General features: G+C 48.7%; 1 protein-coding gene across 1 annotated transcript; it reads left to right on the forward strand.

Annotated features, from left to right (window-relative positions):
• Positions 1 to 6444: 6444 nt before the first annotated feature.
• LOC123071692 (probable methyltransferase PMT19) lies at positions 6445 to 12077 on the forward strand. The gene is made up of 6 exons (XM_044495278.1): positions 6445 to 7189; positions 7270 to 7480; positions 7594 to 7891; positions 10373 to 10765; positions 10869 to 10946; positions 11470 to 12077. Exons 1-6 carry the CDS (start codon positions 6758 to 6760, stop codon positions 11681 to 11683), a joined length of 1626 nt encoding a protein of 541 aa, XP_044351213.1. The 5' UTR covers positions 6445 to 6757; the 3' UTR covers positions 11684 to 12077.
• The last annotated feature ends 280 nt before the right edge of the window (positions 12078 to 12357 follow it).

Genomic DNA, 12357 nt, shown 5'->3' on the forward strand with positions numbered 1-12357 from the left:
TTCTCTAGACCTAGCAATTTGCTCATCAAGAAATTCACCAAGGGGCACAGTAGTATCAAGCATAGAAGTAGTTTCATCATAAGTATCATGCATAGCAGAAGTGGCATCATCAATAACATGCGACATATCAGAATGAATAGCAGTAGCAGGTTTAAGTGTCGCAAGCTTACTCATAACAGAAGGAGAATCTAGTGCAAGGCTAGATGTCAGTTCCTTACCTCCCCTCGTAGTTGAGGGCAAAATAGTAGTTCGATCATCTTTCAAGTTCTTCATAGTGTCCAGCAGATATAAATCCCGAGTGACTCAAAGAATAGAGCTATGCTGCCTGGCAATGACGCCAGAAAAAGGTCTTGATAACCCACAAGTATAGGGGATCGCAACAGTTTTCGAGGGTAGAGTATTCAACCCAAATTTATTGATTCGACACAAGGGGAGCCAAAGAATATTCTCAAGTATTAGCAGCTAAGTTGTCAATTCAACCACACCTGGAAACTTAGTATATGCAGCAAAGTGTTTAGTAGCAAAGTAATATGATAGTAGTGGTAACGGTAACAAAAGTAAAGACAGCAAAAGTAATGTTTTTGGTATTTTGTGGTGATTGTAACAGTAGCAACGGAAAAGTAAATAAGCGAGAACCAGTATATGGAAAAATCGTAGGCACCGGATTAGTGATGGATAATTATGCCGGATGCGGTTCGTCATGTAACAGTCATAACATAGGATGACACATAACTAGCTCCAGTTCATCAATGTAATGTAGGCATGTATTCCGTATATAGTCATACATGCTTATGGAAAAGAACTTGCATGACATCTTTTGTCCTACCCTCCCGTGGCAGCGGGGTCCTATTGGAAACTAAGGGATATTAAGGCCTCCTTTTAATAGAGAACCGGAACAAAGCATTAGCACATAGTGAATACATGAACTATTCAAACCATGGTCATCACCGGGAGTGGTCCCGATTATTGTCACTTCGGGGTTGCCGGATCATAACACATAGTAGGTGACTATAGACTTGCAAGATAGGATCAAGAACACACATATATTCATGAAAACATAATAGGTTCAGATCTGAAATCATGGCACTCGGGCCCTAGTGACAAGCATTAAGCATAGCAAAGTCATAGCAACATCAATCTCAGAACATAGTGGATACTAGGGATCAAACCCTAGCAAAGCTGACTCGATTACATGATAAATCTCATCCAACCCATCACCGTCCAACAAGTCTACGATGGAATTACTCACGCACGGCGGTGAGCATCATGAAATTGGTGATGGAGGATGGTTGATGATGACGACGGCGACGAATCCCCCTCTCCGGAGCCCCGAACGGACTCCAGATCAGCCCTCCCGAGAGAGATTAGGGCTTGGCGGCGGCTCCGTATCGTAAAACGCGATGATTTCTTCTTTCTGATTTCCCCCCCCCCCGAAAGCCAATATATGGAGTTGGAGTTGGCGTCGGAGGGCCACCAGGGGGCCCACGAGGTAGGGGGCGCGCCCCCCCCCCCACCCTTGTGGACAGGGTGTGGGCCCCTGGTCTTCATCTTTGGCGAGGATTTTTTATTGTTTTTCTAAGATGTTCCGTGGAGTTTCAGGTCATTCCGAGAACTTTTGTTTTCTGCACATAAAACAACACCATGGCAATTCTGCTGAAAACAGCGTCAGTCCGGGTTAGTTCCATTCAAATAATACAAGTTAGAGTCCAAAACAAGGGCAAAAGTGTTTGGAAAAGTAGTTACGACGGAGACGTATCATCTATCTCATTTGTGATGAGATCAAGCCTAGAGTACATTTCGACGACACCTTCACCATCCTTCATTTTGAACTTGTCAAGTTGACTTTGGAGCACATCCAATTTGGATTCCTTGACGGAGTCGGTACCTTCATGCATATCAATCAAAGTATCCCAAATTTCCTTTGCATTCTCAAGATGACTGATTTTGTTGAATTCTTCGGGGCACAATCGATGGAAGAGGACATCGCAAGCTTGAGCATTGTATTGCAACACCTTCAGTTCTTCCACGGTAGCTTCACGGTTTGGTTCTTTCCCATCGAAGAATTCACCTTGCAAGCCAATACACACAATAGCCCAAACGGCGGGGTTATGTCCAAGAATATGCATTTTCATCTTATGTTTCCAACTAGCAAAATTAGTATCATCAAAGTAAGGACCTCTACGGTGATAATTTCCCTCGCTAGACGCCATACTCTCCTAGGTTGTGAAACCAAGGCTATGATCACCAAACCTATGGAAATCAAGGCAAATGGAGACCAAAGCTCTAATACCACTTGTAGGATCGAAAGTATGCCTAGAAGGGGGGGGGTGATTAGACTATTTAACCAAATAAAAACTTAATCTTTTCCCAATTTTAGTTCTTGGCAGATTTTAGGAACTTAGCACAAGTCAAGCAATCACAATACAATTCAAGCAAGCATGCAAAGAGTATGTGAGCAGCGGAAAGTAAAACATGCAACTTGCAAGAAGGTAAATGGGAGTAGTTTGGAGGGAGCAAATGCAATGTTGACGCGGAGATTTTTGGCATGGTTCCGATAGGTGGTGCTATCGTACATCCACGTTGATGGAGACTTCAACCCACGGAGGGTAACGGTTGCTCGAGCCCACGGAGGGCTCCACCCATGAAGGGTCCGCGAAGAATCAACCTTGTCTATCCCATCATGGCCATCGCCCACGAAGGACTTGCCTCACTAGGGTAGATCTTCACGAAGTAGGCGATCCCCTTGCCCTTATTAACTCCTTGGTTGAACTCCACAATCTTGACAGAGGGTCCCAAGTGACACCTAACCAATCTAGGAGACACCACTCTCCAAAAGGTAATAGATGGTGTGTTGTTGATGAACTCCTTGCTCTTGTTCTTCAAATGATAGTCTTACCAACACTCAACTCTCTCTCTCTCTCTCTCTCTCTCTCTCTCTCTCTCTCTGATTTGGCTATGGTGGAAAGATGATTTGAGTGGAAAGCAACTCTGGGAAGGCTAGAGATCAAGATTCATATGGTAGGATTGGAATATCTTGGCCTCAACACATGAGTAGGTGGTTCTCTCTCAAAAATTGAGTAGTGGAAGTGTAGGTTTGTTCTGATGGCTCTCTCCATGAATGAAGAGTGGGTGGAGGGGTATTTATAGCCTCCACACAAAATCTAACCGTTACACGGAGATTCCCAAACTCGGTGGGACTGAATCAGCACTCGGTCAGACCAATTTAGTTCAAAATGTGAACGTTAGGATTTTCGGTGGGACCGATATAGTTATCTCGGTGGGACCGATCTGCTAGGGTTAGGGCATAATGTAATCTCGATGTGACCGATCGCATAAACTCGATTGGACTGATTTCAGCAATAGGTACACAGAGGGTTGGTCAGGCAAACTCGGTGGGACCGGTTCGCTCACTTCGGTGGGACTGAAGTGTTACGAAAAGGAAACAGGGAGTTTGCAATGCAGATTCGGTGGGACCGATTTGCTCATTTCGGTGAGACCGAAATGTTACAAAAAGGAAACAGGGAGTTTGCAATCCCATCTCGGTGAGACCGAGATCCCTATCGGTGAGACCGAAGTAACTAGGGTTTGTGGCAGTGGCTATGCCAAGTGAAACTCGGTGGCGCTGGATAGATCAAATCGGTGGGGCCGAGTTTGACATTTAGATTTAGGACATATGTGGAAATGAGAAAGTGGTTGAGGGTTTTGGAGCATATCACAAAGCATTTTGAGCAAGTAACTCATTAAGCAACACCTCATCCCCTTTTAATAGTATTGGCTTTCCCATGGACTCAATGTGATCTTGGATCACTAAAATGAAAATGTAGAGTCCTGAGCTTGTTGCCAATATATGTCCTTTGTATTTTGAGGGGTCCACATCTCTAGTCCATGCCATGCCAAACATTGAACTTTCTGAAATGATTATCTTGAAATAGCATTAGTTCAATGAACTATATGTTGTTAAGAATTACCAAAACCACCTAGGGAATAGTTGCACTTTCAGCATGGCTGTTGAACATGCCACTGCACACGTTGGTGTTAGCTCTGTTCAAGCACTCAATAAGGAAAAACAGTTGTGCCAAGTGCGTTTGCAGCGAACAAATGGATAAAGGATATGAGAAACAGGCTCAACAACGGTCTGATCGATGGGCGGAGGTGCAATTCACAAATGGTGAGGATGGTATGATTAATTGGAAGTACACCAATTCCAAAAATTACTTCGCTCCTCAACCTACGCATTCCAGTTCTTAGGCGCTGTTTTTACGCAATTCAGATTGTTTTGGTCTACGTGGGCGCTGCCAAAATGTAAGTTTTTCCGTAATGAAATGTCTTCATTAAAACTTAGTGAAAACCCAGTACTAAGTGGAGAGACTTACAATAAGAATCCCATAGAGAAAGGAGATTACAATGGGGTCCCTGGTGTCTTCATCCTCCACCCCCCGCTTGCGCAGGTCGATACTGCCTAGCTATCTACCACTGTATTGGTGTTGGAAAACCTGCTCGGTCAACACCATTGCACAATGATCAGAGATATACGAGGAAACTGAATGCATGTGTCATTGGGGAAACAACAAACCCCTTTCGACAATGCAAAAGACATGATTTGTCTTAGTTCTAGTTTGTACTTGACAGCTTCTGCCCTGAGTGAATTTTAGATTGTGTAACGACAGTTCGGAGACCTTTAGAATGTTTAAGGCCAACCTAAAAGCATTCATTAACCATGTGTTTATAGATGAGTCCTCTACTTTTCATACCAAGTTGAAGTTTCCTGATATAATCCATACAAGAAGCATGGAAGGCTTGAGGTTCATCGTCTCCTATACATGAACACAACTTTGTCACTATGTGACCGAGCGCCGTAAACGACTGAAATACTCCAAGAGGCGCACGAAGCATGCATTACCACCATGGCAGGCATCGAGTTGGTGGAGTTAGTAGTGCTAGTGATGTCAAACAGGTTCGACAAGAAGGCAAGGATGATTCCCCCTCGTGTACCAATGGCAAGAAGGAAGCACAAGGAATCAACAAAGGCCAGGCCGAGGATTTCTAGTACAAGGAGCCATTCCATGAGTTCGATCTTTGTCTCCAAGAGAAAAATGATAGGTGTGATGATGATGAACAAGACTACACACAATTCGGCGGCGCACATGATTATTAAGGCCGCACACGTTCCAATTGAGCACCATACAATTGTTGATGTCAGTCATAGATAACTAACAATACACTAGCATGATGCAAGATACAAAGGGCCTGGGGTAAGATGCCCGGATAGCAGGAACTACCTAAAGGCAACAAACTGAAGAAACTGAAAGACAATGAACTGAAGTAACTACAAGATAGTGAATTGATACATAGGGGACGGTAGGAAGGGGATGCAACTCCAGATGTTGCCCTAATCAAAAAGAGTATGTACATGAAGACGGGGGCACTCGATGAAGGTGGCGCGCACAAATGGTCAGCTAGCCACCTTCATCGTCTCCCCTGCTCATTTCCACCTTCATCGTCTCCATACCCGTCGGCCTCGACCCTTGCCCCTCCGAGATGCAGCGGGGCGCCTAGGGGTCTTGTTGGTGGCCTTGGAGAGCTGGAAGGCTCTCAATGAGGCCTTGATAGCTCGATTTCGTCCGGAGATAGATGCTCTTTGAACAATGCGAGGAAGCGACGCACGAGAATACCACTTGTCATTGCCGCATCACCATCACGACAAAAACAATCTAAAAAGTGTGTTTTATCAACTTGCTCTCAAAGGTCATTTTGTTTGGAGCATTTCAAATGGACTAGACCATAGTAGCAAGCCCAACAGTAAACCGTTGCTCGCCATCATGCCAAAATACGTAACACCAACTAGAAAATTGCCAAGAACTATGAGGGCATAGGGTAGAAAAGAGCAAGTGTTAGGATGGTTCCACTTGATTGCAAAAGAAACACCTGGGATTATCGTGAAACCTTTTCTTTACATAACTTATCTAGTTATCACAACCTCTTAAAATAGTTGCCACAAGAAGATTTGAATTTTGAGAGGAATTTTACCAGCCCAATCCATTTGTGCCTACAACCAGACAAGCAGTTTTCCATTTTTTTTATACATGGATTTAGTGATCTATTTGGATTTATTTCCCAAACCCCGAGAAACACCATCAGGTTAAAACCCATAAAAAACACCATCAGGTTAAAAGACAAATGCAAACTATCCAAACAACAAAACGAACTGGTTTATACACTAAAGTTTATTTGCCTCTTCAAGTTAGTTTGAGGTATATACTACTCAAACTCAAGCCATATTTCATTTTTTTATAAGCCATTTTTTAAGGGGTGGCCATATTTTAATCGAGCCTAGCCGGTCTGCCTTGGATGCAAACGGACTGGACTTTCTGCGGGCCCCATCCAACGACAACGGCCGGGCCTGCGAGGGTAACCGCCGCCCTCCTCAAATACGAACACGACGGCCGCACCGGAACCACTCCACTACGCTTCGAGCACTAGCTCGGATGCTCGGAGCATCCGATACTGCTGTCCAGCCCAGTGCATCCGTCACGCGACGCCATGCCGCTCCCGGCGCCGGCGGTGGACGCCGTCATCAAGCCGCTGCCGCGGGCGCTCTCCCTCGCGGGGGCGGCGGCCGCTGCGGCCGCGACGTCTCTCCTGCTCATTTCCGCCGTCGTCTCCCGCGCCCGGGACGACTACGCTTCGCCTCCCCCGTCCACCAGCGCCTCCACCACCGCGGCGCTCCCCCCGGCGCCCGAACCCTCGCCGCAGCACCATGAGCACCCCCACCCCCCGCCGCCGCCCGTCCCGCCCTGCCCGCCCAACGCCTCCCACCACACCCCCTGCCACGAACCTCCCTCCGGCGAGCGCCACTGCCCCCCGCACCCTCCGCCGCCTCATCCTCCGCACCCGCCCGAGGACCCGCCGCCTCACCCTCCGCCCCCGCCTCCGCACTGTCGCGTCCCCCCCGCCCCCCGGGTACCACCCGCCCCCGCCGTGGCCCGCGCGGCGGGAGCGCGCGCGGTATGCCAACACGGATCTGCCACCACTCACCGTCGCCAAGCTGGCCGCCTCTCAGGACCCCGTGCACGCGCGCGGGGAGTGGCTGGTGTTCCCCAAGGGGGCGGGGAATTACGTCGAGCAGCTTGAGCGCGTGGTGCCGCTCCGCGGCGGCGCGGTGCGAACGGCGCTCGACATCGGTTGCGGAGTGAGTAACTGGACTAAATCACTCCGTGTTTCCAGTAGATTGCCATATGTTCTCATCGCTGATGCTGTGGCTCGTTGCAGGTTGCGAGCTTTGGGGACTACCTGTTGAGCTATGGCGTCCTGACCATGTCCATTGCTCCAAGGGAGAGACACGATGCGCATGTCCAGTTCGCCTTGGAGCGTGGACTGCCCGCGATGATTGGAGCGCTCAGCGCTCACAGGCTGCCTTATCCTTCGAGGTCCTTCGACATGGTGCACTGCGCTGACTGCCATGTTTCATGGACTGCTCATGGTAGGACATGCACTAAATCGATACTATCTGCGAAAAGGAAGACATATTTCTTGTATCCGACTTATGATTGCACATATTTTCTGATGTTCTCATTCACCTATAGCTGATTCCAGATGGTCTGTATATGCTGGAAATTGACCGTCTTCTCAGACCTGGTGGGTATTGGGTTATGTCTAGTCCACCCATCAGCTGGAAATCACCCTACAAGGGCCCCAACAAAACAATCGAGAACCTTGATGGTGAACAGTTAGCTACAGAAGATACTGCAAATAAGCTTTGTTGGGAAAAGGTGTCAGATAAGGGCACAGTTTCTGTTTGGAGAAAGCCTATTAATCATCTCCATTGTGCCCAGGAAGCAGAGTTCTTGAAATCACCACCACTCTGTACAGAAGATGACCCAGATAGTGCTTGGTAAGGTTCTCCTTGGCAGCCTGACCTTTGCTTTTCTGGGAATTTTTGTGTGGTTGAAGCATAATAGTTCACTGTTTTATTTTCCGTAGTCCTCGATGCGACCCAAGAAGTTGACACTGCAGAGAATAGTTTGGCCAGGATTAATGTTTATATACTTCGCGCGTGTTATTGTGTGGCCAAGAAGAAACATACTCCGTACGGCTGTTATTTTCTGAAGTTTGTCAGTCTGTACATGACATGCGGGGGCGTGTATGGCCATGAATGTTAATTCTCCGGGTTAGTTGAACATAAGTGTGCATAGAAATTTTCAGGAGGCCCCTCTCCGCGAAAAAAAACGCTCCCTCCCCCCGCGTCGCCTCCTCTGGCGGCTCGGGGGCAGCCCCATCGCGCCGCCGCCGGCCCACTCCCTCTCACCCCCATCCGCTTCGCCGCCGCCGGAGAGGACGCCGGCGAAGCCGCGCGTGCCCCAGGGATGGTGGCGGCGGGGCTCCTTTGTGTCGGCGCTCGCCAGCTAGCGGGGATCCATCCGACGGCGCTGCAAGATCCGGTGTGGTGGCCCTCTTCGCCGGCGTCGGGGGGTGGATCCGGGGCTTCTCAGGCCGGATCCGCCGCGTGGTGGTGCGGTGCTGGTGGTGCGGGGCTGATGGCGGCGGGGTTGAGCGCGCGAGGTCCTGCTGGTCCGGTGTCTCGGGGCGGCTCGTCATGACTCTGTGGTGGGCGCTGGCTGGAGGAGGAGAGGCCCGGCGCAGCTGGCTGGTGATGGCGTGTCGCTGCGAAGCGCGCAGGCCGGTGGCGGCTTGGTGCTCCTCACCGCGGAGGCGCTCGTGCCAGGCCAGATCTGCGTTGCCTGGAGGTGAGGGCTCATGGCCGGCGCACGGCAGGTGAGGTGGTGATGCGGAGGGCCTGACGGGGTGTGGCAGAGGAGATGTGGCTCGATCTGGTGGGGGTGGCGCCAGCGGGAGGCAGTGCTGGGTTCTCACGGGCAGGTTGGTGGCGGCGCTGCGATGGCTCGGTCAAGATGGAGTCTTGCGAGCAGCGAGCTTTCGGTCATCCCTGTGCGGCGTGGAGAGCGGCGGTGCTTTCCTGGTGATGCCGGCCTGGGATTTCTCCGTGGAGAGGCGGGTCTGATTGTCGCAAGGTCGTTCCTTGGAGTGGGCGACGGCCGTTGCGGGCAGTCCTGGACCTGGCCGGAGGTGCTGGTTGGCTGCGGACCCTCGTGCAGGCTGGGAGTGGATGTGTGGCCGCGGTTTCCCTGCCGGGTGGTCGGTCGTTGGTCCTCGGCTATGCAGCTACTTCGGCAAGTGCTGCGGTGGCGGCGGTGTGAGGCTTCTTGGCAGTGCTACCAATCCCATGGAGGCGTGGCGATGGGCGAAGCGCGGATGAAAATTTTGCACGGCTTCTGCCGGGCCGGCGGTGATGGCATCTGTGGATGTCATTCCCCTCCTTGGAGGCATCGTCGAGCGTGTTCGCCTCATCCCTCGCGCTCTCGGTGTTGGTGGATGTCTCCGGGTGAAAGCCTAGATTCGATGTTCTGATCGGCACGATGGCGGTGTCCTCGACGCCGCTCCTCTGTTGGGAGCATTGTGTTTGGAGACACGACTGGTTCCTCGTTGCTCTCCTCCGGTGTTCGCCGCTATCCTTTTCTGATCTTCAGTGGCGCTATGTACGTTGGTCGTTGGTGAATCCAAGGCGGCGTCTTCCCGGATTGGATCGAGTCCTGCCATTCATCTGCCACTTTCTCTTAGGCGCTCAGGGTGGATGGTGCGTCGACAAGAGAAGTTCTGTGGAAGTGTGGTCTTCGGAGGTGTCCGGCGTCGATCGAGACGCGGTGCTGTGTATCAGTTTAGGATAGGCTTTTTGCATAGTAGCTTGCCTAGCGGTGGTGTTTGTTTGTGGTCTTGTCGGTGTGGTGTTCGTGCTACACTCGTTGTTCGCATCGAGCGGTAGCTTTCTTGTAACTAAATTCTGCCTTCTATAAAGCTATGGTACGCCTAGGCGTACTCTCGAAAAAAAGAAATTTTCAGGAGACAACTCAATAACTAAAAAGAACTTTACCCAATACTTGAAGCATGTACAAAATGATGCATCTAAGTGAGTTAGTAAGAGTATGAGTACAGCACAGTGAATAAGAGCTTACAGCCGAGCAGGACAGAAAGAATGCAGTTGCTGAGTCATTGGATAATCTAAAATATTAGCCATCTCTACATAAGCGTGCCTGGAAATTTTCAGGAGACAACTCAATAACTAAAAAGAACTCTACCCAATACTTAAAGCATGTACAAAAAGGTGCATCGAAGCGAGTTAGTAAGAATATGAGTACAGCACCAGTGAATCCAAAGAGCTCACCGCCGAACAGGACAAAAAGAAGGCAGTTGCTGAATCATTGGATAATCTAACATATTAGCCATCTCTTGCTTGCACTGGAAGATTACTTTATCAACAAACTCATAAAAGGATGATTGTATGTCTTCTATCTTGCAGGTATGTAAATATTTCGATGTGTAGAACTCATCTTCCAAGAGTGGAACTTGTTGGTGATGTTGCTGGCCGCCGCGTGGAGAAATGGCCTCAAAGACTTGCTGCAGTGCCACCAAGAATAGCCAATGGGGAAATTAAGGGGATGTCCATCCAGGCATACAAACATGACTGTTCAGTTTGGAGGAGAAGAGTTGAACTCTATGGAACATATTTGAAAGATTTATCTCATAGGAGTTACAGAAATGTCATGGACATGAATGCTGGTTTTGGTAGCTTTGCCGCTGCCATGTTGAAATACCCTGTTTGGGTCATGAACGTGGTTCCTGCAAATATAACAGACAATAACACCCTTGGTATCATCTATGAGCGCGGCCTGATTGGAACATACATGGACTGGTAATGTTGCAGAGCGACTGTTGTCTTGTAATGGAGTACTATTCCTATTTTCCCATTAAGATATAGACAAGAACTCACTATCTGAGTCATTTTTTTATGTTAGGTGTGAAGCTTTCTCTACTTATCCACGTACATATGATCTGATACATGCTAATGGAGTATTCAGCTTGTATATCGACAAGTAAGTGACTCCTCATAATTCTCTTTGTTCAAGTGTACTTGTTCTGTTCTGAGGCAGAACAGACTCAGAAAGAGACATGAATGCTATTTCTAATTTACTTAGCTTGAGGGTACCAAACTGTACTAAAATATAGAGTACCCACTGTGCCACTACACACCCTATGGTTCACATAGTTTCGCCAGGGGCATACTCTCCCTGAACATAAAAGACTTCAAGAGGCACCCACCATTACCCTTGGGCCATGGATATCTGCTTACTGATTTTTCTTATCTGAAATAAAGTAGCTTACATGAAATCCGCCCGGCTTAATTACAGCAATTGTTTGAATCCCTTAATTGCTGAATACCATCAGTATGTGTACAATTTGTCAATTTCCCTTCCGCAAAAGGGGCCTAAAGTTACGTTTCTCCTTTTTCAACGCATGGCCTGACAAACATGATGCCTTCAAAAAGCACATAGTCACCATGCAACTCAGGAAGGTATTGCCGTTCACCGCACTATTTTGACACTAATTTGTCTTCAGGTGTGGTACCCTTGACATACTGGTCGAGATGGACCGAATTCTCCGGCCAGGGGGCGCGGCAGTAATCCGGGATGCAGCTGATGTTGTTCTGAAAGTGAAGGAGGCTGCTGATCGCCTGCAATGGCGCAGCCGGGTTGTCAACATGGAGGATGAGGGCCCAGATCCTCAGAAGCTTCTCATCGTGGACAATTCGCTCCGACTGCCAGGGAGCTAGTACAAGAACTACAACGGCACCCGTTGACAGTACCATGATCTTAGCAGTTACCTGTACAGAGTACAGACGAAGAGCCCAAAGGCGAGGCTACACTTGCAGTTACATGTGCAGATAAGATAAGCAAATAACCCTGGCAAGGCTTGGTGCATTGCCCCCCAGCATGCATGGTGTTGAGTAGTGTGGTGTAGCTGCTACCAACACCTACCCTGGCACTTTGTAAATATAATGAACGTGCGTTTGTATTATAGATGTACATGTTTTTGTAGGAGTGAGGAGTTGGTCACTGGTCAGACCTGTTTGGATTCCCGCAGTTTGCTCGTGAAGCAATGTATGGTTTCTGGATAAAGGGAAGAGTATATTAATATTGAGAAGCAATGTGATGTTTTTTCAGTTATCCTACTGGCTAACGGCGTCCAAATGCCACCGAGTTGGTTAAATGATGTAAAGTGTGGCTTTGATGGCAGCAAACGCGGAGGAATCTCAGTGCGTCGGTGAAATGACACGTTTGTCATTGCGGTCGCTTGGTCACTTTGGAAACAAAGGAATACTGGGGTGTTTAACCGGACGACTGAATTCAAATCACCCGGGCAACTCAAGAATCATATTCTAAATGAGCTCAGGGATTGGAAAGAGGCAGGACTTGGAGTTGGAGTTTTACGCTAATTTTTGTTAAT

The sequence above is a fragment of the Triticum aestivum genome, chromosome 3B, assembly GCF_018294505.1.
Source record: "Triticum aestivum cultivar Chinese Spring chromosome 3B, IWGSC CS RefSeq v2.1, whole genome shotgun sequence".
NCBI lineage: Eukaryota > Viridiplantae > Streptophyta > Magnoliopsida > Poales > Poaceae > Triticum > Triticum aestivum.

Excerpts from the sequence above, each read along its gene's own strand:
- LOC123071692 (XM_044495278.1), top strand. The coding sequence starts at position 6,758 with ATGAGCACCCCCACCCCCCGCCGCCGCCCGTCCCGCCCTGCCCGCCCA. Across the intron at positions 7,481-7,593 it reads TGTTTCATGGACTGCTCATG|ATGGTCTGTATATGCTGGAA; the intron begins GTAGGACATGCA and ends AGCTGATTCCAG. Across the intron at positions 10,766-10,868 it reads ATTGGAACATACATGGACTG|GTGTGAAGCTTTCTCTACTT; the intron begins GTAATGTTGCAG and ends TTTTTATGTTAG.